This window comes from Heterocephalus glaber, unplaced genomic scaffold, assembly GCF_053883595.1.
Source record: "Heterocephalus glaber isolate CG9 unplaced genomic scaffold, H.glaber_assembly_v1.0 deba00001472, whole genome shotgun sequence".
NCBI classification, from domain to species: domain Eukaryota; kingdom Metazoa; phylum Chordata; class Mammalia; order Rodentia; family Bathyergidae; genus Heterocephalus; species Heterocephalus glaber.
In genome coordinates, this window is record NW_028258315.1 from 82,282,940 (window position 1) to 82,309,821 (window position 26,882).

Genomic DNA, 26,882 nt, shown 5'->3' on the forward strand with positions numbered 1-26,882 from the left:
GTAGGGCCTACATGTACATTTTAAATATCTGTCTTCATCTCATATGACTACCTGAATTACTTTCCAAATATTCAAGTCTATTGCCTATTTTTTAAATTAAGCTATATGTGTTTTTGCTGTTGAGGGGTATGAATTCTTTCTAAATATTTTTCTTTGACTTTTGAGAACAGGGTCTTGCTATGTAATTCAGGCGTCCTTAAACTCAGTATGTAGCCCAGGCTGGTCTTGGATTTGCAGCAATCCTGCCTCAGCCTCCCAAGTGCTGGGATTATAGGGGTGTACCACCTCTGACTGTAGCCTGAGTTTTTAGAGTGATATCTGATAAATCATTGCTAAGGCCAAAGAAAGATTTTCCTCTGGTTTCATTTTTTAAAATTTTATTTTATTTTAGTTTTTTACTCTGGTCTTAGAATTAGGTTTTTTATCAATATTGAGTTGATTTTTATGTATAGTGTATGATAAAAGTCCAGCTTCTGGACCGGGGATTTAGCTCAGTGGTGCCACTGCCTGCCTCACAAGCACAAGGTCTGAGTTCGATCTCCGGTACCAAAAAAAAATGTCCAGCTTCTTTTTCATCTTTTCTTTTTTTTCAGGTAAAAATCTAGTTTTTCCAGGACCATTTATTGTCAAGACTATCCTTTGCCCATTTTGTATAATCTTGGTGCCCTTGTCAAAAATTAGTTAACCATATATCTATTTGAATTTATTTCTAGGTTCTCTATTCTATGCTGCTGGTCTATGTGTGTATTTTTTATACCAGAATCACACTGTTTTGATCTCTATAGCTTTGCAATGTAATTTTATTATATTTGTACTTTTTTGGTGTTGGGGATTGAACCCAGGGCTTTGTACATGCTCAGTATGTGCTCTGTCAAGAGTGTATCACTCTATCCTCTAGCCCCTGAGACAGACTTTTCAATCAGAAAGTGATGCCTCTAACTTTTTCTCTCTGAGGATTGTTTTGGCTGTTTAAGGTTCTTTTATGCTTCTATACGATTTTTTTTTTTTTTGGTACCCAGGATCCAACTTTAGACTCTTCTATATGAATTTAAAAATTTTTTTTTCTGCAAAACATGCTCTTGTGATTTTGATAAGAGTTGAGTTGGATCCATTTATTGCTTTGAGTAGGTGAACATTTGACAATATAGATTCTTTCAATCTATGAGCATAGAATATCTTTCTATTTGTGCCTTTTCAATTCTTTCATCAGTGTTTTATAGTTTTCAGTATAAAGATTGTCTTAGTTATTTTCTTGTTAGTGGGACAAAATACCAGACACTTATAGTTAAATCAGGGAAGGTTCATTATAGCTAACAGTTTGTAGAGGTTTCAGTTCATAGTCAATTGGCTCCAAGGCAGGGTGGCACGGGAGAGGGGCATCACAGAGGAGAAACAGTTCATGGTGGGCAGAAGGCAGACAAGCAGAGAAGAAACAACAAGCAATGGCAACAGCAGCCCTCTTTCTGTCCCTTATATTCTATCCAGGCTACACTCCCCTGGGGTGGGAAGCACTTACACCCAGGGAGGGCCTACCCATTTTCCACACCCAGAACTCTGCCAAACCAATCAGGGGACTAATTTAGTAATTACACACCCTTGATCCCAGCATCACACTCTTAATCCCAGCATCACACCCTTGAGGTCCAGTCACCTCTGAAAAACCCCACCTGTGACTGCATAACGCTTTGGAGGGACATCTAGACACGAGCCATAATACATGCTTAGATTCTGCCAACTCTGAAAAGCCTCACCTATGAGACTTTGGGGGCACATCCAGATAAAAGCCAGCACAAAGGTCTTTACCTTCTATGTTAAATTTATTCTGAAGTGCCAGTTGTGGTGGTATGTGTCTCTACTCCCAGCCACTCAAGATGAAGATGATGAGATAGGAGGATTGCTTGAGTCCAAGAGTTTGAACCAGCATAGAAAGACTGTATCTCAAAAGAGCAACACACAATTTATTTATAGGTATTTTATTGATTGATATTCTTTAAATGGGATTGTTTTCTTTTCTCTCTTTGCACTGAGCTACATCCCTAGTTCTTTTTTATTTTGAGACAGGGTTTCACTAAGTTGCCCAGGCTGGGCTCAAAATTAAGATCTTCCTACTTCAGCTTCCCATTGGGCAGGATTATTTTCTTGATTTTTTTAATTAGATATGTAATTATTTTTATATCTACATGCCAAGATTTTGTTGAGGTAGGATCTTGTGAAATAGCTCACATTGGCCTCAAACTTGTGATCCTCCTGCTTAGTCTCCTGAGTGCTAAGATTATAGGTGTGTACCATAATGCTCCATTGAATGTGGATTTGTGTATGATTTTGAATCCTGCAACTTTGCTGAATTCTTTTATTAGTACTAACAGTTTGTGTGTGTGTGTGTGTGTGTGTGTGTGTGTGTAATCTTTCTCTACATGCAGCTTTCCAAATACGAACACAAGGAACTCTTGTGTATAGCACCCCACCAGTTTCCCAGCTCATGTGCGGAATGCTGCTGTCTTTTGTAGCCAAATCTGCACAATTCCCTGCACTGTTGTGATTTCATTCTGTGCCTCACTCTTATTTTCAACGCCAAAGAGAACATGATGTGCTTCTTGGAAGAAAAGGTTATTTGTGTTGCTTAATTCAGAAGTCTCCTTCCTGCCACAGGAGAAGCAAAGAACCGAAAGTATAACCCATCCAGTTTCCATCGGTTTAACTTATTTGGAGTCCCTACACCACATTTTAATGATGGAAGAAACATGGCAAAAAGTTTATGTTGGCTCCATGAACTACAAATGTAAGTTTAATTAGACTGTGTCTGAGACTAAGTGTTAGATATTTGCCATTTGGAAAGAAATGTTTATTATTATTTTTTAAGAGACGAAGTACGGGCCAGGGATTTAGCTCAGTGGTTCCAGTGCCTGCCTCGAAAGCGCAAGGTCCCAAGTTCAATCCCTGGTACCAAAAAAAATTACTTCAAGAATTTACAGATAAATATGAATACAAGTTTATATGTTTTAAATCTATAGAATCAACTCTATTTAAAATAATTTCTTTTTTTTGGTCCCGGGGATCGAACTCAGGATCTTGCATTTGTGAGGCAGGTGGTGGCGGCACTGAGTGGAATCTCTGGCCCTATTTATGTTTTTTTTTTTTTTTTAGTACCGAGGATCAAACTTGGGACCTTGTGCTTGTGAGGCAGGCGCCGGAACCACTGAGCTAAATCCCTGGCCTCTGTTTATGTTTCTTAAATAGGCTCTCAAATCTCTACCGGGACGATTGTGTCTCATATAATTGCTCTGACACTGATCATTTGGCTTTGGTTGTTACTTGGGCAGCTGAGCATTTGATTTCACTTTTTGCAAATTTCAACTTTTTTAATATCTTTATTTTGTATATGAATACTTTCCTGGAATATTAAAATGGGATCCTTAATTTTTTGTTTCTTGTGTTATTTTATTTTATTTATTTATCTTTTGAGGCAGGGTTTCACTATGTAGTGCAGGCTGGCCTTGAACTCACTATGTAGCCCAGGATAGCCTCCAACTCACAGCAATCCTCTTGCCTCAGCCTCTAGAGTGCTGGGATTACAGGTGTGTGTCACTATGCCTGCAACTTGTGTTATTTTTTTATATCTGCGACAACAAATGTATATTTTGTGTTCCTAAAAATATAGATTCCCTGTTATGATTAAACAATAAGATTGCTGCCGGGGATGTAGCTCAGTGGCTCTGTGCCTGGCTGGCAAGCGCAAGGTCCTCAGTTCCATCCCCCGTACCAAGAAAAAAAAAAAAGATTGTATTATTATTATTATTTTATTTTTATTTTTACTTTTTTGGTACCGGGGATGGAACTAGGGACCTTGCGCTTGCAAGGCAGGCAGAGGAACCACTGAGCTAAATCTAGGGCCCGAAAAAGATTGTAAATACTGTGATGGTACAGTGGGTTATAGATTATAAATACTGGTGTTGGGCCAGGGATTTAGCTCAGTGGTTCCAGCGCCTGCCTCGAAAGTGCCAGGTCCCAAGTTCCATCCCCGGGACCAAAAAAAACTAGCAATCTGTCCCCAAATAAGATATGCCCACATCCTAATTCCTGGAATCTATGAATGATTCCTTATGTGGAAAAAGGATCTTTGTGTGTGTAATTAGGGATGTTGAGATGAAAGAGATCATCCTGGATTATCGGAGTGGATTACTCTGGTATCCTGGATTATCATACTTTGACATATAAGTTTCCTTAGAATGTCAGAGGGAAATTTGAGACAGAAGAAAAGATGTGTACAACAGGTGATGAAGAGAGGGGTAGAAACTGGAGTAATGGGGCTATAAACTGAGAACACCAAGAAAGGCCAGTAGCCACCAGGCATGGGAAGAAGTAAGGAAAGGATTCTCTCCTAGAGTGTTTGGAGGAAATGAGGGCTTGCTGACACCTTGATTTCATACTGCTGGCCTCCAGAACTGTGAGAGAATACAATTCTGTTGCTTTAGGTTTCTGTTGCTTTAGCAAGTTTATGGTAATTTGTTATAGCAACTGTGGGAAACTAATATACTATGTCTACACTCCTTGCCTCCCTCCCTCCTTCACTCCCTTCTTCCCTTCTCTTTCTATCTTTTTTCTTTCTTCTGGTACTGGGGATTGAACTCATCACCTTTGCACTGAGCTATATCCCTAGCCCTTTTTATATTTTGTTTTGATACAGGGTTTCAGTTACTAAGTTTCCCAGGCTTGGCTCAAGCTTGTGTTTCTCCTGCCTCAGCCTCCCAGAGTACTAGGATTATAGGCCTGTGTCACCATGCCTGTCTTAGGCCTACACTCTTATGTGTCAATAGTAAATGGAGATTTGTTCTGCTTTCTGACTTCTAGGTTTTTCATAGCCCCCAGTTTTGTCATCACTGGTATAAAATATCTGACAACCTCAACCTGAAGGAGGAGAGGTTTAATTTGGCTTATGGTTTCAGGGTTTTAGTACATGGTTGGCTGGCTCCACAGCAGGAGCATCATGGTGGCATGGGAGAGCAAAGCTGCTTAGTTTGTGTAGGCTAGGAAGCAGAGCAGCAGAAATGCCAGAGAGGAAGGGACTACCGATCAGATTTCCAAGGCCACGCCTCCATGACCCACCCAGACACATCCAGAAGTGTGCTTTAAAAATCCCCTTAGTGGCCAGGCGTGGTGGCACACATCTGTAATCCCAGCACTCAGGAAGCTGAGGCAGGAAAATCACCACAAGTTTGAGGCCAGCCTGGGCTACATAGTGAGTTCAGAGCCAGCCTAAACTACAGAGTGAGAACCTGGCTCAAAAAACAAAAACAAAAACAAACACAAACAAACCCCTCAGTGGCTACCAAGCCAATCAAGTTGACACAATTAAGCTTAACCACCACAGTGGTCCTTTAGAATGTCCCAAGAGTAGAGCCTTCGGGGAATTAACAAGGACATATTTAGTAATGCTTTGGTGTAGTTATCGAAAAATACACCAGATTTATTTGGGCGGGCAGGCAATGTGCAGGAGATGTTTCCCTTCAACTTGTCTGTACCCTCTTGGGAGCATTATTTATGGAACAGTGTTTTATTAGATCATACTTTTTTTTTATACTTTCATATTTAATTGGAATATTAATACTAAAAGCAGTAAAATAATTAAGTCCTTTGGCTTGTCAGATTTAAAAAAGAATTCAGTACTTTATTCTTCAGTGCAGTTTCTGTTACAGAGTCCAGCATGTTTGTTTGCATTTTAAGGCATCTAATTTTATTTATTTATTTATTGAGACAGGGTTTTGCTATGTAGTTCAGCCTGGTTTTGAACTCACTATGTAGCCCAGGTTGGCCTCGAACTCATGGCAGTCCTCCTCCCTCAGCCTCCTGAGTGCTGGGTTTACAGGTGTATGGCACCACACCTGGGTTATAGCTGATTTTTAGATTGTCAACTCCATTAGGTGAAATTATAGTCCTTAAATTGCCATTGATTTATTTAGACTTTTCCCATGTACTTTTTTCCCCCCTTAACAAATGTGAAGGAGGGCTGGGGATGTAGCTCAGTGGTTTCACCGCCTGCTGCGCAAGCGCAAGGACCCGAGTTCGATCCCCAGTACCAAAAAAAAAAAAATCAAAAACAAAAACAAAAAAACAAATGTGAAGGAAATGCAGAAATACGAGATGAATTACTTCATGTTTTGTCTTGGTTAGTTTTCTCATTACTGGGATAATATTCTGGACACCCAGAAGGTAAAGGAGGAAACGTGTATTTAGCTCACAGTTTGTAGAGGTTTCAGCCTATAGTCAGCTGGCTGCAATGTGGGACAGCATGGCAGAGGAGAAACAGTCCAGTGCAGGGTAGGCAGGGCAGCAACAGCAGTGAAACTGCCTTTCCCTTTTATCCCAGGCTGCAAGCCTTCTGGGTGCTTTCTGTCTTCAGTAAATCTATTCAGCCACACCCAGAACTATGCTAATTCCACTCAGTACACTAATTTAGTACCATACACCCTTAAACCCAGTATCACAGCCAGCTCCAAAAAGCCCACCTATGAGCTCATGGGGCTTGGAGGGGGACATCTAGAAATATAAGCCACAACATATTTCTTTTTCTGTTTCTCCACAGAGTGTCACTCTACTCCAGAAATTTATTCAGCTCAATATTTAATATTATAGGAAGTAGTGTTAAAAGCAAGTGGAGTTTAAGACTTGAATGTTCATTGTTTTTTGTCGTAGCAAAACAATCACGATGGTGGGAATAAAATATAGGTAATTGGCAAAATAAAATCACCCATAATCCTGTCATCTTAATTCAACCATTATGCTATTTTAATGTGGATATTTCTTTCTAGTGTGGCTTCCTATGTAGATTTTTGCATAGTTTTTTGCCAGAGTGCAACCCCATTTTATATCCTGATTTTTCAGTTAACATAAAATAATTATAGCTTGCTGTTTATTCTTCATAACCAGAGTCTAAAATGCATACAGAGAGCCAGGCATTGTAGCACATTCCTGTAATCCCAGCTACTCGGGAGCCTGAGCAGGAAGATGGCAAGTTTGAGGCCAGCCTGCGCAACTTAGCAAGACCTTGTCTCAAAATAAAATATTAAAAATGTAACAGTGGTAGAGCCCTTGTTCAGCATGGATAAGGCCCTGGGTTCACTCTCCAACACTACCATCATCACACACATGCACACACATACACACTCACACACATACACAAAGCATGCAAAGTGTTCTTATTACATGTTACATGATATAATCACAATCCATGATTGAATATTTTGATTTCCTTTTTACTGTTATACTCAGAGTGTGTGTGTGAGACAGGGTCTCACCATGTAGTTCAGCCTGGCCTTGAACTCACTATGCAGCCCAGGCTGGCCTTGAACTCCTGACAGTCCTTTTGTATCAGCCTTCTGAGTGCTGGGATTACAACTATGCACCACCACACCTGGACTAAAAATATTTTTATACATACAACTTCCTGCATTTTTTTTTTTTGGTACCGGGGATCGAACTCGGGACCTTGCGCTTGTGAGGCAGGCGGCGGAACCACTGAGCTAAATCCCTGGCCCAAACCTTCCTGCATTTTTTAAAGAGGTGAGGTCTCACTATAGTGCTCAGGTTGGCCCCAAATTCCTGGGCTCAAGTGATCCTCCTGTTTTAGCTTCCTGAGTGACTGGGACCACAGGTGCATGGCACTATACTACTTTCTACATTTGTTTTTTCTTTTTTGGTACCAGGGATCGAACTCGGGACCTTGTGCTTGTGAGGCAGGCGCTGGAACCTCTGAGCTAAATCCCTGGCCCACTTTCTACATTTTAAATTGTTATGTGGATTATCTTCTATATGGTTCCCAGTTGTGGATAAATCGGCATGGGCACTTTCAGGCATTTTAATTCCTTTTACTCAATTATTTCCAAAAGGATTGTAGGAGTCTTCATTAGCAATCTGAAAGTGATTTACCATCCTTTTGACAACTTTAGATATTTTTTCTCTTTTTTACTAGGTCAGAAGAGTTCCTTTGATTTTTAAAATTTATTTTATTACTACAGAGTATTGTAATATCTCCCTATATTTGCTTACTAGATATAAATTCTGTGTTTATATCCTTTGGTTATTTATTTATTTGATACTTAATTTTCTTTTAGCAAATTTAAAAGTTATAATAGTAACATTTATGGAGGATATTTTTAAAGTTTGCTTGCTTTATTATTTAACCAAAGTTTGTTATTATAGTTATAAATGCTAGAAAAATGGACCATAAAGCTTTCTTTTTAGCATAGAATTTCTTTTGAAATTAGATTTGTTTAGGCGCCAGGGATTTAGCTCAGTGGCACTGTGTCTGCCTAGCAAGTGAAAGGTCCTGCATTTGATTCCCAGTAACAGGAGAAAAAAATAGATTTATTTGATCAAGGCCTAGCGATACAGTGATATTCCTTACCACATATACAGTTGGCAGCCAAGGATTCTTCAGGTAATAGAAACAACTGATAATTTTCTAATTTTTTTAGGAAAAGAGGAGCTAAAATTGTATCCAAGAGAGTTGATGATTTCAAAGAAAAGTTTCAACATAAACTTGGAAGAGTTTTAGATCCGTAAGTTAATGACTAACTGCATGTTTTTTGAGTCTTTGCAGTAAGTTAAGAAAGTACTCTTGTGCTAAATGTTGTTTTGTGGGTTTTTTTGGTTTTTTTGGTTTGTTTTGGTACTGGGGATCAAACTTGGGACCTTGTTCTTTCGAGGCTGTTTTGTGTTTTCTTAGATTCTATTAAATCATTTTTTACTCTTTAGTGTTAATCAGCATAGCATTTGGAGTTCCAGGAAACTGATGAGTTCTGCAAGGTAGAGAGGGATTCGGAAAAGGGGGGAGCATTTTGCATAAAACTTTATTTCTGGTATATCAGGAATTTAACTTACTGTATTTACATTTTTTCTTTGTCTTCCCTCTATTTATAGTAATTTTGCTTTAAATGTCTTTTCTTTTTTAAAATCTGGTTTACTAAAAGGCAGTGAAAGCATTCATTCTTTTTTTTTTTTGGTACCGAGGATCAAACTCAGGACCTTGTGCTTGGGAGGCAGGCTCAGTGCCACTGAGCTAAATCCCTGGCCCCAAACCATTGTTAATAACGCAAGTGGGTGATGAGAAAATAGATCCTTGGGAGAACTTTTGTTTGATCTTCATTGATGATAATAGGAGAAAACGCAGGCTAAGAACATATGGCAAACATTTTAGATTCCAGGAATGCCGTGTGGTGGGAATTTCAACTAAAGGATTTGTTTTCTTTGGTAGCATTGCAGAAACAATGAATGTTCCCCCAGGCCACACATTTGGAGCTTGTCTCTCTCCTGAGGAATATGGTAACTATATAAACTTTTTTCTTCAAAAACAGCCATATGAACACTGTCAAAATCCCCATACAGTTACTTACTATCTCCTTTCAAGGCTTCTAATTTTAATTTTTTTTTTTAGTTTTTTTGGAGACAAAGTCTTACTAATGTAGTCCGGCAGGTTCAGTGAGTACGATGAAGCCCAGGCTGCCCTTGAATTTGTAGTGATCCTCCTGCCTCAGCCTCCTGAGTGCTGGGATTATAAGGTTGCGCTATCACCCCAAGCATATTTGTTTGTTTTTGAGCCAAGGTCTCACTGTGTACTTCAGGCTGGCCTCCAACTATGCCAATCTTCCTGCCTCTGCCTCTAGAGGCTTCTAATTTTAAAGCGTTAAAATGTTGCATTAACACTAATGAGAAAAATATTTAAGGCAAGAAAGGTCTTTTTTTCATATTACAGGTTTAAAGCCCTTGTAATAAGTATCTTAGGTGTAGTTAAGGTTTTAAATTTTTTTTTCTTCCCACTGAGACAAAGTCCAGTAATACCTTGGTTCACGAATGCTTCTATTCACAAACAATTCGCTTCTCAAACAAAAATGTTTGACAAAATTTGCTTCGGTTCACAAACTCCACACTGGGTGACGGACACAATGGTGACCATCTTCCCCACCCAAACACAAACACTTCTATCTTCTCTGAAGTCATAGAACAAATTAAGTTCATGAACTGAGATACCACTGTACCTAACACCTACAACTTAAAGAAGGAGATGTTTATTTTAGCTCACAGTTTGTAGGAATTTTAGTCCATAGTTGGTTGGTTCTAAGGCTTGATGGCATGGCATGGTGTATGACAGAGAAATGTTGCTGTAGGCCGGGCGTGGTGGCGCATGCCTGTGATCCCAGCACTTGGGAGGCTGAGGCAGGAGCATCGCCACAAGTTTGAGGCCAGCCTGAGCTACACAGTGAGACCCTGTCTCAAAAATCATAAAACAAAAATTGCCCCCCATCCTGAGGGTCTTTCCACAAAAGAATTTAATCAGATAATTGGCTCCTGATTTTATAATACATAAGCAATTTACAGGTGCTAGGAGTACCTATTTTTTTTTGGTACCGGGGATCGAACTCGGGACCTTGTGCTTGGGAGGCAGGTGGCGGAACCACTGAGCTAAATCCCTGGCCCTAGGAGTACCTATTAAAAGAAACCCTACCCAGTGTGGTAGAGCACATCTGTAATCCCAGCACTCAGGAGGCTGAGGCAGGAGGATTGCCTGAACTACATAGGGAGACCCTGTCTCAAAAAACCAAAGCAGCCGGGGATTTAGCTCAGTGGTTCTGGTGCCTGCCGAGCAAGCGGAAGGTCCTGAGTTCGATCCCTGGTACCAAAAAAAAAAAAAGCAAACCAACAAAAAACCTCAACCAAATAAAAGAGACCCTTTACAGTTGGGCATGGTGGCACACACCTGTAATTCCAGCTACTCAGGAGGCTGAAGCAGGAGGACTGGAACTTTGAAGACCTGCATAACAAAGTGAGAGCCTATCATGGAGGTAGTGGGGAGAATCACCTGGAAAGGCTCTTATTATGTCTTACACAGAGTAGGTGTAGATTTTTTTTTTGGTACCAGGGATTGAACTCAGGTCCTTGCACTTCTGAGGCAGGCGGCAGAACCACTGAGCTAAATCCCCGGCCCAGTAGGTATAGATATTACTTGCCTTGAACTGCATGGAGTGTTGCCATTTAAATTAATCCATCCAGTTTACCACAGTTAACTGTCAGAATGACCTTAATTCCGGGAAAGCTGAAGAGTGTTTGGCAGAAGGGGGACAGGTGTAGGTCAGGAGAAAATGAATAGAGGCAGAACGTCTCCTCTGGCTATGCCCAGCAGCCAGCACAGCATGGTTAGCTCTATTTGGGCTGTGGGTTAGGACTCGCTCGCAGTTGGTGGGAGGGGTAGACTTCTAGGGACACTGGAGTTCTGGGGGAGGCAGGGCTGAGAAGCAGGAATTGGGCAGGCAGACTGAAGGCCCGCTGGAAACTAGAGGGGCAAGAGAGAATTGGAGTTTATTTTTTATAAGGGATCCCATAAGTTCAGCCAATTCAGGCTCACTGACATTCCTCACTTGAAATCAGTCTCAGCTTTCAGATCCTCAGCATTGTAGGATTTAGCTCAGTGGCACAGCACCTGCCTGGCAAGTTCGAGGTCCCGAGTTCAATCCCCCCGTACCAAAAAAAAGAAGTGGCCCAAGAGGTACTGAAGTTGAGCACTTCATTGGCTTTGGAGAGGATGTAATAGCTGAATGAGGCTGATGTGATGCTCCCCCCGGCCATTTTATGTTTCTAGATATTTTTTTCCTTGAGTAGAGAAGTGATATAGAATAGAAATACTTTTAACAATTTTATGTAGTTTTTATACACAAGGATTCATAATAGCCTCAGAGTTAGATTTGAGCTTTTCCATTCACAGAAACTGCTAGCTCTCTCTTTCTCTTGATAGAAAAATATATTGACAGACTTTAAATTCGCATGAAAGACATTTCCTCTCTTTCCCAGGAGCTGGTGATCTCATCCATAATAGACTCCCAGGCGAGTATCTTCGAGGGAAGGACAGACAGCGAGCCCTGATTGCTGCAGTTCGACATCACTTGAAGAAATTTAATTATCAAAACTTTGACACTTTGCTGGCGGCCTTCAGGCACTATGACAAGGCCAGTAGGAGAGCAGTTTCTGATGTATGTGTGGGCTGACAAATCTCAGCAGGTGTTGTGGAACATGGGTCAGCAAACTATGGCCAGTAGGCCCAGTCTAGCCCACCACTTGTTTTTCTAAGTAAAGTTTAATTGAAACATTTTCATGTCCCTTTTAAGTATTACCTGTGGCTGTTTTGGTTCTACATATGCAGAGTTGAGTAGTAGCAACAGAAAATTTATCCTTTGGCTGTTACTAAAAATTTGCTGACCTCTGGTGTAGATTAGTGCTTGTCAGATGTGGTTCCTCTACCACGATCAGCATACTTGGGAACTTGTTAGAAATGCACATTCCAAGCCTGCCACAGATCCACTGAATTCAGAGCTCTGGAGACAGAGCCTGCAATTTTAGCATGCACTCCAGACGTTTCTGATCTGTAAGTCTGAGAGCCACTATTGTGGATCATTAAGTTGCGGCATGCTCCCAGGGTTTCACATATGCTAGGCAGGTGCTCTATCACTGAGCTACACCCCCAGCCCTCTTCATGCAGATCTAGATATCTCACCCAGAGGATATGGGAGGAAATTTACACCATAGTGACATGAATAAGACAACCTGCTGCAATACATAGTGCTTTGCTTTTTAAAATTCTTAATTTTAAATGTAATTATAGAAAATATGATCATCTTAATAGCTGTTGATTATCTGAATAGACCACCAGGAACATTCCTTATGATAAAATTAAATTAAGCAGGGAGGAAATTACTGATATACCTTTTAAATAGTTAACTTTTAATATGCACAATGCATTGTTCAGTGCCCTTAACGAGCTTTTTATTGAGAGGGTAATAAGATGTGAGTCTAGTACAGCTGTAAGATAATTTTTGATTATTTGAATCTGATATTTTTGGATGCCCAGATTTAATTTAATAGTAAAAAAAAAACAGAGCAAATAAACTATGATTTCCTAAATGACTCTTGGCTTACAAAATTAATTTTATTTTTTGTTGAAGACCCATGACACATCAAACATCATTCTAGATATCGAGTGAACCTTCCACTTAGGAAACTTGAAATCTAGAGGAGTTAACCATAAATTAAAGTAGCTGTGGTGTGCTAGAGTGGGTTTGAGAGAGCATACTGTTGAGATTTTAGGAAGTTTGCAAGGCAGTTGATGTTCCAGTGGTAGTTAGAAACTGACCCCGATGAGAGCACCTATACCATGGGGAGCAGCAACTGCTGCAGATTAGGCTTCTGTTCCCTCTGGCTCCCAAAGAGCTGGTTGTTAAACATACACAGCGAACCGCTGGAGTAGAATGAGGGCCAAATATTGTGATAAACTCAAAATTGCAACCAGGGCTTTTGGCTTGTAGCTGTAGTACACTATGTAATTCATGATGGATGTTCTTACCAATGCAAGTTAGCTGATTATTTTCTCTTTTAATTAACTGTCTAATTAAGCAGAGGTAGAACCTGGTAATTTGTGCTGACTTAAGTAATACATTAGTTGCCAATATGCAAACACTGTTAACGTAAAACTAGAATAGTCTCCTAAAATAAGTTTTGCTGATAGGCCTAGGGTTCTCAGAGCTCAGTTCAGTAATTGCTTCCAGTACTTGTTTCTGGAGGGCCTGCTTGAGGGCAGTCAGTTTGTCCATGCCACACCTGATGGTATCTACTTACTGATGGCATCCGCTCACTCTGTGGAATAAAAGTATTCCCTCACCCTATGGAATGACCAAAAAGGGGGTGTGGGAAGATAACTAGAGGTGTTCTGTGCGGGAGGTGCAATAACTAGGGTCATTCTCTGCTGTTTCCAGTAGATTTTGCAGTAACACTGAGAATGGCACTCAGGCTGTGGACAGAGGGAGGGCCAGGGGTGAAGGAAGCCCTGCTTGTCTAGCAGGCTCAAAGCCCAACATTTGGTCTCCAGCAGTGCAATAGCAAATTGTGGACAGAACTTCCTGGCAGTCAGTCAGTCAAACTTATGTTATTTCTAACAGTGTGGGAGAGCTTACCAGAGCTTTTCCTTCCTGATGCAGTCTTCAGGGAAGAGGCTGGAAGACAAAATAATGTCCCCCTCTCCCCTGAACATCAGAGGTCTGAGATTGTCTCTCTCTTACAGCTCGATTGCTGCTCTCCCTCCAGTTCCACAAAGACAGTGTGTCTTGTTCCAGTAACAATAACTTCACCTTTCCCCCAGTCATTCCCTATTCCCACCTAGACCTTTTGTCTGGAATGGAGATTTCTTTTTATTTTTATTTATTTATTTTTTGTGGTACCGGGAATCGAACTTGGGCCCTTGCGCTTGCGCAGCAGGTGGTGAAACCACTGAGCTAAATCCCCAGCCCAGAGATTTCTTTTTAGAAAAGTCTCAGACAACCATTTCATTCCCTGATTTGGCCATCATGGGAAAACTTGGTGAACAGTGGGCTCAATCAAGTGGTTATTATGCTTATAATCTGAGACCATCTCAATCCAACAAGAGAATCAAGTGGCCAAAATAAAATTGTTTAGAGCCTTTAGAATCCCCTCCCTCCTTTTTTGTTGTATTGGGAGTTGAACTCAGGGCCTTGCTCTCGCTGAGAGTCCTTTACTACTGAGCTTTATGCCCAGCCCCTAGAATCCTTGTGCCTGGTTGCTACCAGGTGAGTGGACCACCTATGCTGGCCTGGGGTTGCTATTGGGAGCAAAATGATGTATCGACCAGGAATGGTCGTGGCAGAATATTGAATTTTCAAAAGAGGTCTTTATTATCCCTGCCTCTTTTATTTTGATTATTATTCAGGAAGCAGTTGAGAACAGCAGCATTGAGGGACCAAACTGGTTCTACAAATGTCTGTGGATCAGCAGCTGGTGAGAAAGGTAGACAGTTTTTGAGAATGTTATTCTAGTGCTCAATAATACCAGATGGCAATGGATGTTAAAGAGCAGGTAGCTTCATCTAACACCGTAACTGATATTTCACTGTTGAGTAGCTTTTGTGCTATAAGGTCTATCATTGTCAGACTAAAAGTAGGCCAGAAAAGAAAGCAAAAGACTGAGATAATTTGATGGACCCTGTTTTAGTTATTTTTGTTTGTTTGTTTGTTTTTTAGATAGGTTCTCACTATGTAGTTTAGTCTGGCCTCAGACTCACAGCAATCCTCCTGCCTCAGCTGTCCTCACCACCACCCCCAGCAATTACTTTTCTTGTTGCTGAGACAAAATACCCAACAATCAAATTTAAAGGGGGAAAGGTTGATTTCAGCTCACATTTTGTAGAAAGTTTTAGGCTATCATCACCTGGGTCCAAGGCAGGATGGCATGGCAGAAGGGCATCACAGAGGAGAAACAGTCGATGGCAAGCAGGCAGGAGACGGCAAAGCAGCAAGCAAGCAAGCAGCACCACAGCAGCAGCAAAAGGCACTTCCTTCTATCACTTCCAGGCTACTGGCCCTTTGGGTGGTATGACCCATACCCAGGGTGACCCTTCGCATTATCCACACCCAGAAGTATGTTAGACCAAGCAGTGAACTAATTTGGTAATCACACACCCTTAATCCCAGCACCACACAATTTAATCCCAGCATCACACACCCTAGATCCAGCCACCTCCCAAAGCTCCCACCAATAAGCACATGAAGCTTTGAGGAGGGCATCTAGACACAAGCCATAACATGCCCTACTTTTGTGACTGGAGATAGTTGAGTAAAACAGCAATTCCATAACCTGAAAAAGCATCAGCATTAGTAGAGGTACCTTCAGTAGTTTTGAGGCAGTTCAGGAAAGTGTTGGGAGCATGGGGCAGTGTCTCTCTGTGTGATGCCTCTTCTCCCACTACAAGATAAATGAGTCAACTTTTGCCAGGAGTCACAAGTTTGGCACAGAGTTTGTCTTTCTTTTCCAGAGGGTCTAATTAGCAGAATCACCAGTAATGGAGACTTTGAGGTCCAAGAAGTCATTAGGGTTGTGAGGGCCCCAAAGTACCAGAAGTTCTCTAAATGCAGGTCTTCTAGATCAGGATAATTTCTTCCAGCACTTATGAGCTTCACAACACAGGCATGTGGAACATCAGTACCTATTCAGCCATAGAAGCCACAGTGGTAATACTTTCTTGGCTTATTTATTTATTTATTTTTTGATGCTAAGGATTGAACCCAGGACCTTGTTCATGTGAACAAGTACTCCAGCCCCATTGTTGGCTTTCATTCTTCCCTGTGAAACCTGCCCAAATCCCAGGACGATTATGGATGCACATAGCTCAATGAAACAAAACACCAGTGTTTTCAGTCTACACAAACCCTTGTATTAGGCAGCAAGGTCATCATTACTGGCAGCATCTATTTTGGTTTTGTGAACCTCTTGATTCAGTAGCTTCCCTCCAAATTGCTCTTTTAGCTAGAGATATGAAGTTTGTATTGGCTGACTTTGGCCTGCAGTAGAGACTTTTTATATAGGTGTTTACATTAACCCCAGGCATTTGTAACTGTGTTGTCAAGATAATATGTTTTCAGTTCATATTCTGTTTCAACATGAGGCTTAAGGAACTTTTCCAGGGCTGCTGGTCTGACTGCCGAAATGGATGTAGTGTTCATTGGGTCTGAATCATTCTGCAGGGGATTCCCTTCATCAGCATTGTAAATCCAATCCTGGACACTTACAGCTTGAATGCTATTCAAGGATTCATTCATAGTTTCCCTTTGAGCGTCTCTCTGGGGGTGGGGCAGGGGAGGCCAAGGTCCCTTAGAGCAGCCAGAATCCACTACAACAAATAAACAATAAAATGAAAAACTTTTTTTTTATGGTGTTATGGCTTGTATCTAAATGTCCCCCCAAAGCCCCTGTACTCATAGGTGGGGCTTTTGGGAGGTGGTTGGATCATTGGTATGTGATACTGGATTAAGGGTGTGATACCTGGATTAGTCTATTGATTGGTTTAGCATAGTTCTGGGTGTGGATAATGGGAATCTCACCTGTGGGTGGGACTAACCAATAGGCTTGTAGTCTGGATGAACTAAAAAGGGAAAGGGAGGCTCACTGTTTGCTGCTTCCTGCCTACCATGCCATGGATTGCTTCTCCTCTGTGATGCCCCTCTACCATGCTGCCCTGCCTTGAAACCAGCTGACCATGACCTGAAACCTCTACAAACTGTGGGCTAAAATAAACCTCTCATCCTTTAACTTGAAGGTGTCGGGCATTTTGTCCCAGCAAAAAGAAAGTAATTTAAAACACTGGGGGCTTGAACTCAGCCAGAGCACGTGCTAGGCAAGTGACTCTACCACTGAGCTACACCTGCAACCTCAAGCAGCTCTTCACTGTCATCTTTGAATGGATTTAAGATTGGTTTGATAGTCATCCAGAGAGGCTGTGGGTTGAGATACCTCAGCTGTTGTCATTGTTCCTTAACAAGCATTGTGTGCTCTGTCCCCTCATCTTCCAAGTGAATCAGCTGAAGTTCCTGCTCAGAGCCCTCATGGAATTCCCCTCCATTCTTCCTCAGTGTAGGTGCTTCTGTCTTTAATTCTTTTATGAAAAGAGACTTTCCCTTTCCTCTCCCTGCCAGAATGAATCTTTTTTTTTCCCCCATTAAGTTTATTGGTACATTTTAGGTATAAAATACAGTTACATTCATCATTGGGATCTTGTACCATTACATGAGTATCATGGGTCTTATTTGTTTCCTCATTCCCCTGCCCTCCCTTCACCCCCTCCACCCTTCCCTATTTGCAAAGATTTTGTTTCCATTTTTTTCCTTTTCTCATATTTTTCAGAATGAATCTTATTATTTTTATTTATTTTTTCAGTACTAGGGATTGAACCCAGGGCCTTTGCACTGAAGTACACTCCCAACCCTTTGAGAAATTTTTTATTTTGGGCCAGATTCTTGCTAAGTTGCTTTGTTGCCTCCTGAACCCGAGTAGCTGGAATTACTGGCCAGAGTGAATCGTAGTGTTAATTGTTACAATAGGAAATAACAGCTGTTTGGCACTTTCTTGTTTTTTCATTTGTTTGGACACAGAATCTTGGTCTGTAGTTCAGGCTGGCTTTGAACTCACTATTAGCTTATGCTGGCCTCAAACTCATGGTGATCTTCCTGCCTCAGCCTCCCTAGTGCTGAGATTACAGGCATGCACCACTACACCCGGCTCAGTTTCTCCTTGTCCTTAGGAGTGTTACCAAGCACTATCAGGCAACTGTCTTTGAATCTACCTCACAATGAAGTGAAGACCATCTATGGCCCAGTTGAGACATGGAAAGTGCTAAAAAAACTTTGTAAAAGAATAGTCAAAAGCACACAGCACTGGTCAAATGAAATGGCAGGCAGATGTCATGATTGTACCCATGCTATGCCAATGTAAACAGCATAATGTAAAGAAAATGATTAAACCAGAGTGGGGGCTGGGAGTGTAGTTCAGTGACAGATGATGTGCTTGGCAAGTGGGAGGCCCTGGCTTCAATCCTCAATGCCACACAAAAAAAGGGAAGGAACAAAGGTCCTGAGGCACCCCCTTCTCTGACCAGGGTTGAAATTATTGTGTCTTTATCAGGCTGACTCAATGAGGGTCGATCATGGGCTCCTGTCTTGTGAAAACAGACACATTCTTTGAGTTTGTGTGGTGGACTATTTCTTTTCATTTAAGCTAAATAATGGACAGTGCTTAGCCTCGAAGACAGCACTGCTCATTACTCCATCTCTTCTTGCTTCACGTCTAACAGAAGGGAGATGGGATGATAGACAAGGCAGAGCTGCGGGAAGCCTGTGACCAGGCCAACTTGCATCATCTAGATGAGACACTTCTCAGCCAGCTGTTTGACTACTGTGATGTGGACAATGATGGCTTGATTAACTACCTGGAATTTGCAAATTTTCTTAACTGGAAAGACAGTATGCCTCTTAAAGAGTATGAAGAGAGGGTCATTATTAAAGGTATTTCATTTTAATTTTTATTTATTTATTTATTTATTTTTGAGACAGGGTCTCGATATGTAGTTCAGGCTGGTCGTGAACTCCCTATGTAGTCCAAGCTGGCCTTGAACTCACAGGCAGTCCTCCTGCCTCAGCCTTCTGAGTGCTGGAATTATAGGCGGGTGCTACATGCCTGGCAAAGGTAATTAATATTTGAAGTTTGGTGAACTCTTAAATAGGCCTTCATATTTTCATTTTTTAGGAGCTCAACTCTTGCCAATTTTAATATTATATAAAAAAGAAAAAGTACACACACATACTCATTTATCTGCTTATGCATAGAATATCTGTGGAAGAGTAGGAAAGATGCCAATAACATTTGTTATTCACAGGGAGAGGGAATTAGCTGAATAAGAAACAAGGTGGCAATGAGATCCATTTTTAATGTATGTTTTATATCTTTTAAACTTGGAACCATATATTATTATTACAAAATGAAAGCAGCCAGGTGTGGTGGTGCCTGCCTGTAATCTCAGCTACTTGGGAGGCTGAGGGAGGATAATTCTAAGTGCCAGGCCTGCCTGGAAATTTAATGAGACCTAGTCTCAAAATTAAAAATTAAGAAGGGGTGGGAATGTAGCTCATTGATAGAGTGCCCTAGGTTTGATCCTAGTACTTGAAAAAAGGAAAAAAAATTGAAAGTAAAATGTATGTAGAAGTTCCAAATATAATTCTTAAAAAAATTCCTTGAAAACTACTCTTAGAGTAGTTAGTCCCTTTCATCAGGAAAAATTGATAGTGGAATAGGTTTTGACATAAGAAAAACTGATTTAAAAAGTTTTGTACACCTGGAGTGGGGTATGGTGGTGCACACCTGTAATCCCAGCATACTGGGATGCTGAGGTAGGAGGATCACAAATTCAAACCTAGTCTGGGCAGTTTAGCAACTTAGTAAGACCCTGTCTCAATTAAAAAAATGGCTGGCAATGTAGCTCTGTAAAAAGGTCTTGGGTTCAATCCCCAGTAAGACAAATAAGATTCTGTACAGCTGGGTATGGTGGTGCATAACTATGATCCCAGCATTTGGGGGGCTGAGGTAGAGCGAGTTGGAGGCCAGGGTGGACTAGGTAGTGAGACCCTGTCTCAGAAAACAAAACCTGAAAAAAATTGCATAAAAATAAAAACACCATAATTTTTACTTTTGATTCAAATGTTTTCATGTTTCCATATTATTCTCCTATATCATTATCGATATAGAGGTATAGATGTATGAAAATGTGTATATGTATGTATTTTAGACATACATAAAATAACAATGAACATACCATTTCTACTTTTTTTAAAAACTTAGGTTTTGAAATAAAAAACAAAAACAAAAAAGAAAAGAGGAAGAAAATAAACCTTAGCTTTCAAATTTCAATGGTAGGAAGAGATATTTTTACGGTTTCCGTAAACTCCATTTTCAGTTCCCTCATGCTGGTCTACTGTGATTTACTAAATCATTTCTTCAGTCTTTGAAATTTAGGTTATTCTAGATATTTTAAATGTAATATGGGTAATGCTATGATTATCATCTCTTGAAAAGCTTTCTATTTCTAATTACATCTCATTTCTTATGAATGTTATTATTGTCCCAGAAGTAACTCTTTCTCTTTTCATTTTGCTTTTCTAAATGATTGTACCAATTTGCAATTTTATCACCCTAGCCTGTGAGAAGGTTTTATTCTAATCTTGCTACCATTGAGTGTTATTTCAAACATTATTATCATTTAGTTGGTATATAATGATACCTCATTTGCTTTAATTTTCATAACTTGATTATTAGAGAGGATTAACTTTTGAAAAAGGTTGTTTACACTTTTATTTCCCCTTGGAATATCTCTCCTCTAAAAAGCAAAGACTTTTCATTTCTCTTTGTTTCCCTGGGTTACCCCTCTCTGCAAGGCCTTGGTCTCTATTGATGGTGTAAGCCCTTAATGTTGTCTGTAACAGCCCTTCCATTCTGTTCACTCAGCAGCAGAATTCTCTACCTAATTGAGCTTTTTATAGAAAACAACTCTACCCCAACTCTTTCAGAAATAAGGAGAAAGACCAGTTTCCCTTTTCTTGGAATAAATAGTGGGGGAACTAGTAGGGGAATGCAGAAGCCTGTTGACAAATGAGATAGTTCTTCAAATTGTTCTTACTTTTTGGATCCCAACTTCAGTTGTTTCCAGTGGCATTCTTAAGGCTTTTATCTTCCAGGATACTAGGGTAGAAACTGCAAGTTAGTGGCCAGTAGAGCCAGAAGGGGTCCAGGAATGTTTCGCCATGATTTTCATCTCTCAAATTCTGTCTTACGGGTCTTTGGGAAGAAAGGGGATAAGCTCTCTAAAACAGTGGTTTTCAGTTTCCTGAGGAACTATTTTTCAGACTTTGTCCAGATTTCTGCTTTTTGTTGTGCAGGGGTGGGGGAGTGTTAGAGGATCTGGAACTCTGGATCTGAATGCTTTCATGGCAAAAATTGTACATGAATTTTCTTTTAGAGAGGCATGTATTTTCTTTTGGCTTTTTTGAGACAATGTCTTGCTGTTGAGGTTCAGGCTGGTCTTGGATTCACTAGGTTGCCCTGTCTCAGCCTCCCAAGTGCCAGGATTACAGGCAGGTGCCAGTACGTCTGGTTGAGGCTTTATTTTCTGATTTGCCACATTCCCACCTTTCTTTGATATTGGCATACTGCTTACTTGTACAACCCTTGCTTGGACTTTTCAGAACTTTATGTTCTTTTGGCGATTCAAACACCACAGTGCCCTCTAGTGGTATCTATGAAGTAGCCGGATCTTTGAAAGGGATGCCGTGGGAATTTACTCTTAAATTTGAGAATTGACTCCTCAAAGAAAATTTTCAGAGGGCTGGGGATTTAGCTCAGTGGTTCCGCTGCCTTCCTCGAAAGCACAAGGACCCGAGTTCAATCCCCGGTACCAAAAAAAAAAAAGAAAATTTGCGGAGAAGACCCCCTCCGCCGCTCCCCGCAATCTGATGCTGGGAGTTGAACGCAGAGCTTTGTGCATGCTAAGCATACTTTTTACACTGAGCCACATCTTAGCTGTGGGTTTTCTTTATATGCCAGTTGGTAGCGGTTAGTTATATAATCAAGTCCTGAGCTCACAGTGAGCTCTCATTACCCCTCTGGGTATTGAAATACACGTTCCCCAGCCCCCAGGCAAGGGAGTGGAACTTTCAATGCCGAATATGCTTTCTTTGTCTTTCCTGTGACACAGTTTTAGGAATAACTCTATAGTCCAAGTTATGAGAATATGCTCTAATTAAAAAAAAAAAAAAAAGAAGAGGGCCGGGGATTTACCTCAGTTGGTTCCGCCCCCCTGCCTTCCAAGCACAAGGACCCAAGTTTGATCCCCGGTACCAAAAAAAAAAAAAAAAAAGGAAGGAAAAGAATGGGTTCTATGTTTACTTTTGGTTTCTTGGATTTGGAAGCTTTATTCTAGGATACAGTAAGTGGAGTGGCAAAAGGTAATGCTAGGCCTTGCTCAGATTATCTGGTATATGACATTTATGGTGCTGTTTTAGCATCAGTGGTGCTTTGTCTTCCCTCAGTTTCTACTGGAAGAGACCACATGCAAAGCCCATCTGTCGCAGAGCAGCAAATGCCAAATAATAAAGTCTTCCTCCTGCGGTTTTCTTCTTTCCCATTTTTCTTGAAGGTAGAAAACCAGATTGCACAAACCCTGCTGAGGCTAACGTGGAAGAGACCAAGCCAACTCTTCTGATAAAGCCTGAAGATATTGTCTTCACAGAACCAGGGAGCTCAGAAAAGACTCTCCTGAGGCTTCAGAGACCAGGCGATAAAGTGTCTGACTGCTATAAGACAAGCTCTTCTGAGATCAATGCAGTTGTAGGAGCTATTCCTTCTATCTGTAAGTACCTCGTCTTATTTGTCAAGTTTTTTTTTTTTTTTTCCATATTGGGCATCGAACTTGGGACCTTGGGCTTGAGAGGCAGGTGGTGGCACCACTGAGCTAAATCCCTGGCCCTTTTTCTTTTTTTTTTTGAGACAGGGTCTCACTGTGTAATTCAGGCTGGTCTTGAACTCACTATGTAGAGTAGGCTGTCCTCGAACTTGCAGTAATCCTCCTGCCTCAGCCTCCTGAGTGCTGAGATTATAGGCCTGTGGCACCATGCCCAGCTATTTGTCAAGTTTTTTTTTTTTTGGTACCGGGGCTCAAACTTGGGTCCTTGCGCTTTCACAGCAGGTGGCAAAACCACTGAGCTAAATCTCTGGCCCTGTCAAGTTTTAACAGTATCAGCAAACATGGAAGTGAAGTGTCCTTTGTCCCTGCATTGTTCTCAGCTGCACTGTGTATTAGATTGTACATTCTGGGCCAGGGATTTAGCTCAGTGGTGCCACTGCCTGCCTTGCAAGCACAAGGTCCTGAGTTTCATCCCTAGTACCAAAAAAAAAAAAAATAAATAAAATTGTACATTCCTCAAGGCCTTGGGCCATATACTTAATTTTATATCCTAACCATTTAGAAAGTCTCACATAAATGTTAGCTGAACTGCTAATGGTGACCCAAATAAAATGATTGTTTGGGGGGAGGTGAGATAGGGTCTTGCTATGTGGTAGTTCAGGCTGGCCTTGAACTCACTATATAGTCCAAGATGGCCTAAAATTTGTGATTGTCCTGCCTCAACCTCCCAGGTGCTGGGATTGAAAGTGCGTGTCCCCATACCTGGCTCCAAGGTTGGGACTGTGATGCATGAATTTTGAGAGGATGCAGTTCAGGCCCTAACACCTTGTATTTGTCTCTCAGTCCAATCAAATTGACAGTCAAGATTAAGCATCGCACACCCACATCTAAAAAATGTGCATGAATATTGTTTATTTAGAGAGACTATGGCTGTTCAGGTTCACTTCCTTGGACTAAGGAGTAGATGAAAGATGTACATATTTTTGTCAACTGGATTTTTTCCAGTACCAGGGATGGAATTCAGGACCTTGCACTTGTGAGGCAGGCCACTGAGCTAAATGCCTGGCCCTGTCAACTGGATTTTATAGACATGTTACACATTCTAGTGTAATGAAATCATGCCACTCCCTTTAGAATAATGCTGCTCAGGATAAATGTAATTTGAATAATCTATGCATTATAAAGATTTCTAGTACATTAAAACAGGAATGCATGAAATTAATTTTGATAGTGCATATATCCAAAACATCATTTCAGCAATTCATCATTAAATATTTTGCATCATTTTTTTTATTTTGAGACAGGGCCTCACTGTGTAGTTCAGGGTGCCCTTGAACTCACTATGTAGCCCAGGCTGGCCTTGAACTCATGGTGATTCTCCTGCCTCAGCCTCCCAAGTGCTGGGATTACAGGTGTGCACTACCATGCCTGGCGTAGATTGTTCCTTTTGTACTAGGACTGAATTTTACTCTTAAAGCATGTTGCAGTTGAGACTAGCCACATTCTGAGCAGTCAGTAGCTGCAAGTGGCTATTGGCTACTGTGTTATACAGCTTAGTCTTAGAATGTGTGTCTTCTCTCATGACCAAGGTTACCCCATCTGTGGTGTTCCAACCATTCGGTCTGATATTCCCGCCCCTCGAATTCGTCGCATCAGTGATAGAACTAATTACGGTGAAGAAGGCAATGTGTACTGCTTACTACATCCTACCATCTTTGCCCAGAAAGGAGTGTTTGAAAGAGACTTCTTCAAGACCAGATCAAAAGAAGAGGTACAGCAGCAAAGATGGAAATGCTGACGTATCAATTATTAGTTTAGACTTTAAAAAATTGTAGCTTTTATGTTATAAAAGCCCCAGGATCCCTCAAAATAGGAGTAGTGATGAGTAATGTTCAGTTTGGTTGTGACATTCTAGTACAAGTCATTTTTTGGAACAATTACTGAATAAGAATTTATTCTGAGAAAGATCTACCTCCCTGCTACCCATTACCTTTTATTTTGCTCAAGAGAAGGGATCAAGAGGGAGAGGGAGGAAAGGGATAAGGGATGAAAAAAGAAATTGGGATGTTTTATGTACATGTACCAACTCCACACAAGGAATGTTAACATTATATATTAAATACATGTACTGATAAAAAAGAATTTATTACGTGACAGGAAGCATTTCATTCGTGTTGTATATTCATGGTAGATGGTGTATTAAAAAGCAAAGTATTTTCTAAAACATTCAAACTGTTCTTAATTGGGAAAAGGGAAAAGGACCAGCCCCTGGTTTGTGTAAGTATCCTGAGGGCCTAGGGGCCTCTGAAATCACAGAGTAGGCAAAAGGAGGGCTGCTCTACCATCCTTTCTATCCAGTGATATATGTCTCAGATTACCTGAAACATTGATTAGAAATATTGTATCCTAAAAACAAATAAATGAAACATTCTGTTCTCTTGCCACACCATGTCAGGGCATGCATTTTGTTTTGTTTTGTTTCTTTTTTCTTTTTTTCAGCATTCAGGATTAAACCCAGGGCCTCATGTGTACTAGGCCAAGTGCTCTGCCATGGAGCTACATCCTCAGCCTTTTTTTATTTTAAAGTTTGAAACAGGATCTTGCTAAATGGATAGATTACCCAGGCTGGGCTCTAACTTGCGATCCTTCCGCCTCAGCCTTCTAGAATGCTGAGATTAGGGCGTGTGCCGCCATGCCTGGCTAACAACAGATTCATTTCTACTATTCACTGCCACCCAGGCAGGGGAGGGAGGAGGAGGAACTCAGAGAAGAGGCCTGGTGGCTGACCCCACTCGGGTCAGAGGAGAGACACTCCCAGACTGTTTCACTTCCCTCAGTCACTCTGAAAAGCCTGTGGGATAGGACTTCCGGGATTGCAGAACAAAACCAAGCAAACACACACACAGACTCAAACCAAAAAACAACTAACTACAAAAACCCCACAAAAATCTGCTTGTTTCATAATGCCTAGAAAGTCTGACTAGGAAGTCATCCTTTTTCTCACAGCTAGATCAAAAGGGCTCAAGGGCTGACAGTAAGTGGAGAGTGGGCAGCTTTCACTGAGGATTAGCTTTCGCAGTGCGCTGCTCGCTGCTGACCGCGCTGAGCAGTGAGCGCCTGCCGAGGAGCAGGGAGGCCGCGCGGGGTGCTGGACAGCAGTGAGGGCTCTCCGGTGTGCAGAGAAGGACAGCAGCGGTGTAAGTGTAGGTGGGTGTTGGAGTGTTTTTGTTGTATCGCTGCAGTTGCTAGCAGCTCCGCTCTTTAGAATTTCAGTATTTCATTTGTATTTGATTATACTGCCACTTGTCCACTAAGGCACGTCATTTCTAAGGCACCTTACATAGTTACTTATTTAAATTTGTTGTTTATTATTACTACACATTTGTAATACAGAAGAGTGATATTTGTTTTGGGGAATTGGCATATAACGTACCCCCCCCCCCCCGTACTAGGGCGTTCACACTGAGCTAGTTCACCAGCCCCCTTTTTAAAATTTGGGGGTGAAACAGGTTCTCATTAAGTAGTCCAAGCTGGGCTCAAACTTGCCGCTTTCCTGCCTCAGCCTCCCAGAGTCCTGGGATTACAGGTGTGCATCACCACATCTGGGCATATGACATACTGTGTTCATTTTCGATTCTTTTATTCCAGGAGTTTTTTTATTGTTGATATTCTGTTTAATAGACATATTCTGCAACTATTCCCTTTCTTTGGCTTTCTTATTTACTTTTTTTCTCATTTTCCTCTTTTTGTCTGTATTCTTCACAGTAAGTATATTTCTTCTTTTAAATTAAATTTCATTTGTTTTAAAAAATTTTCATTGGTATATTTTAGATATACATAATGATATCATTCATCATAGGGAATTTGTACCTTCTTGCATCTTCTTTTTTTTCCCATTCCCCTCCCCTCCCTTCAATCTTTCTTTCCCTCCTTGTTTACAAAAGCTTTGTTTCTATTTTTTCCTTCTATTCTCTTTTTTGTTCTTGTCCCTTCCTTCCTTTCCCCTTTCACCCTCCCTTGTTTCCCTTCTCATGTGAACATTTTCTTCATA

The 26,882-nt window shown here is 41.0% G+C and overlaps 1 protein-coding gene across 7 annotated transcripts in view; it reads left to right on the forward strand.

Annotated features, from left to right (window-relative positions):
* Positions 1-26,882, forward strand: part of Efhb (EF-hand domain family member B) — a 55,848-nt gene that overhangs the window by 16,727 nt on the left and 12,239 nt on the right. For 3 of the 7 annotated variants that reach the window (XM_087182223.1, XM_087182220.1, XM_087182224.1), the window contains 7 exons: positions 2,650-2,779; positions 8,472-8,555; positions 9,251-9,318; positions 11,839-12,017; positions 18,674-18,884; positions 22,565-22,777; positions 24,421-24,602. In XM_087182223.1, coding sequence (XP_087038349.1) covers positions 2,650-2,779; positions 8,472-8,555; positions 9,251-9,318; positions 11,839-12,017; positions 18,674-18,884; positions 22,565-22,777; positions 24,421-24,602 — 1,067 coding nt within the window. The remainder of the gene's footprint in view (positions 1-2,649; positions 2,780-8,471; positions 8,556-9,250; positions 9,319-11,838; positions 12,018-18,673; positions 18,885-22,564; positions 22,778-24,420; positions 24,603-26,882) is intronic. The other 4 variants (XM_087182222.1, XM_087182225.1, XM_087182227.1 and 1 more) reach the window with 3 other exon arrangements.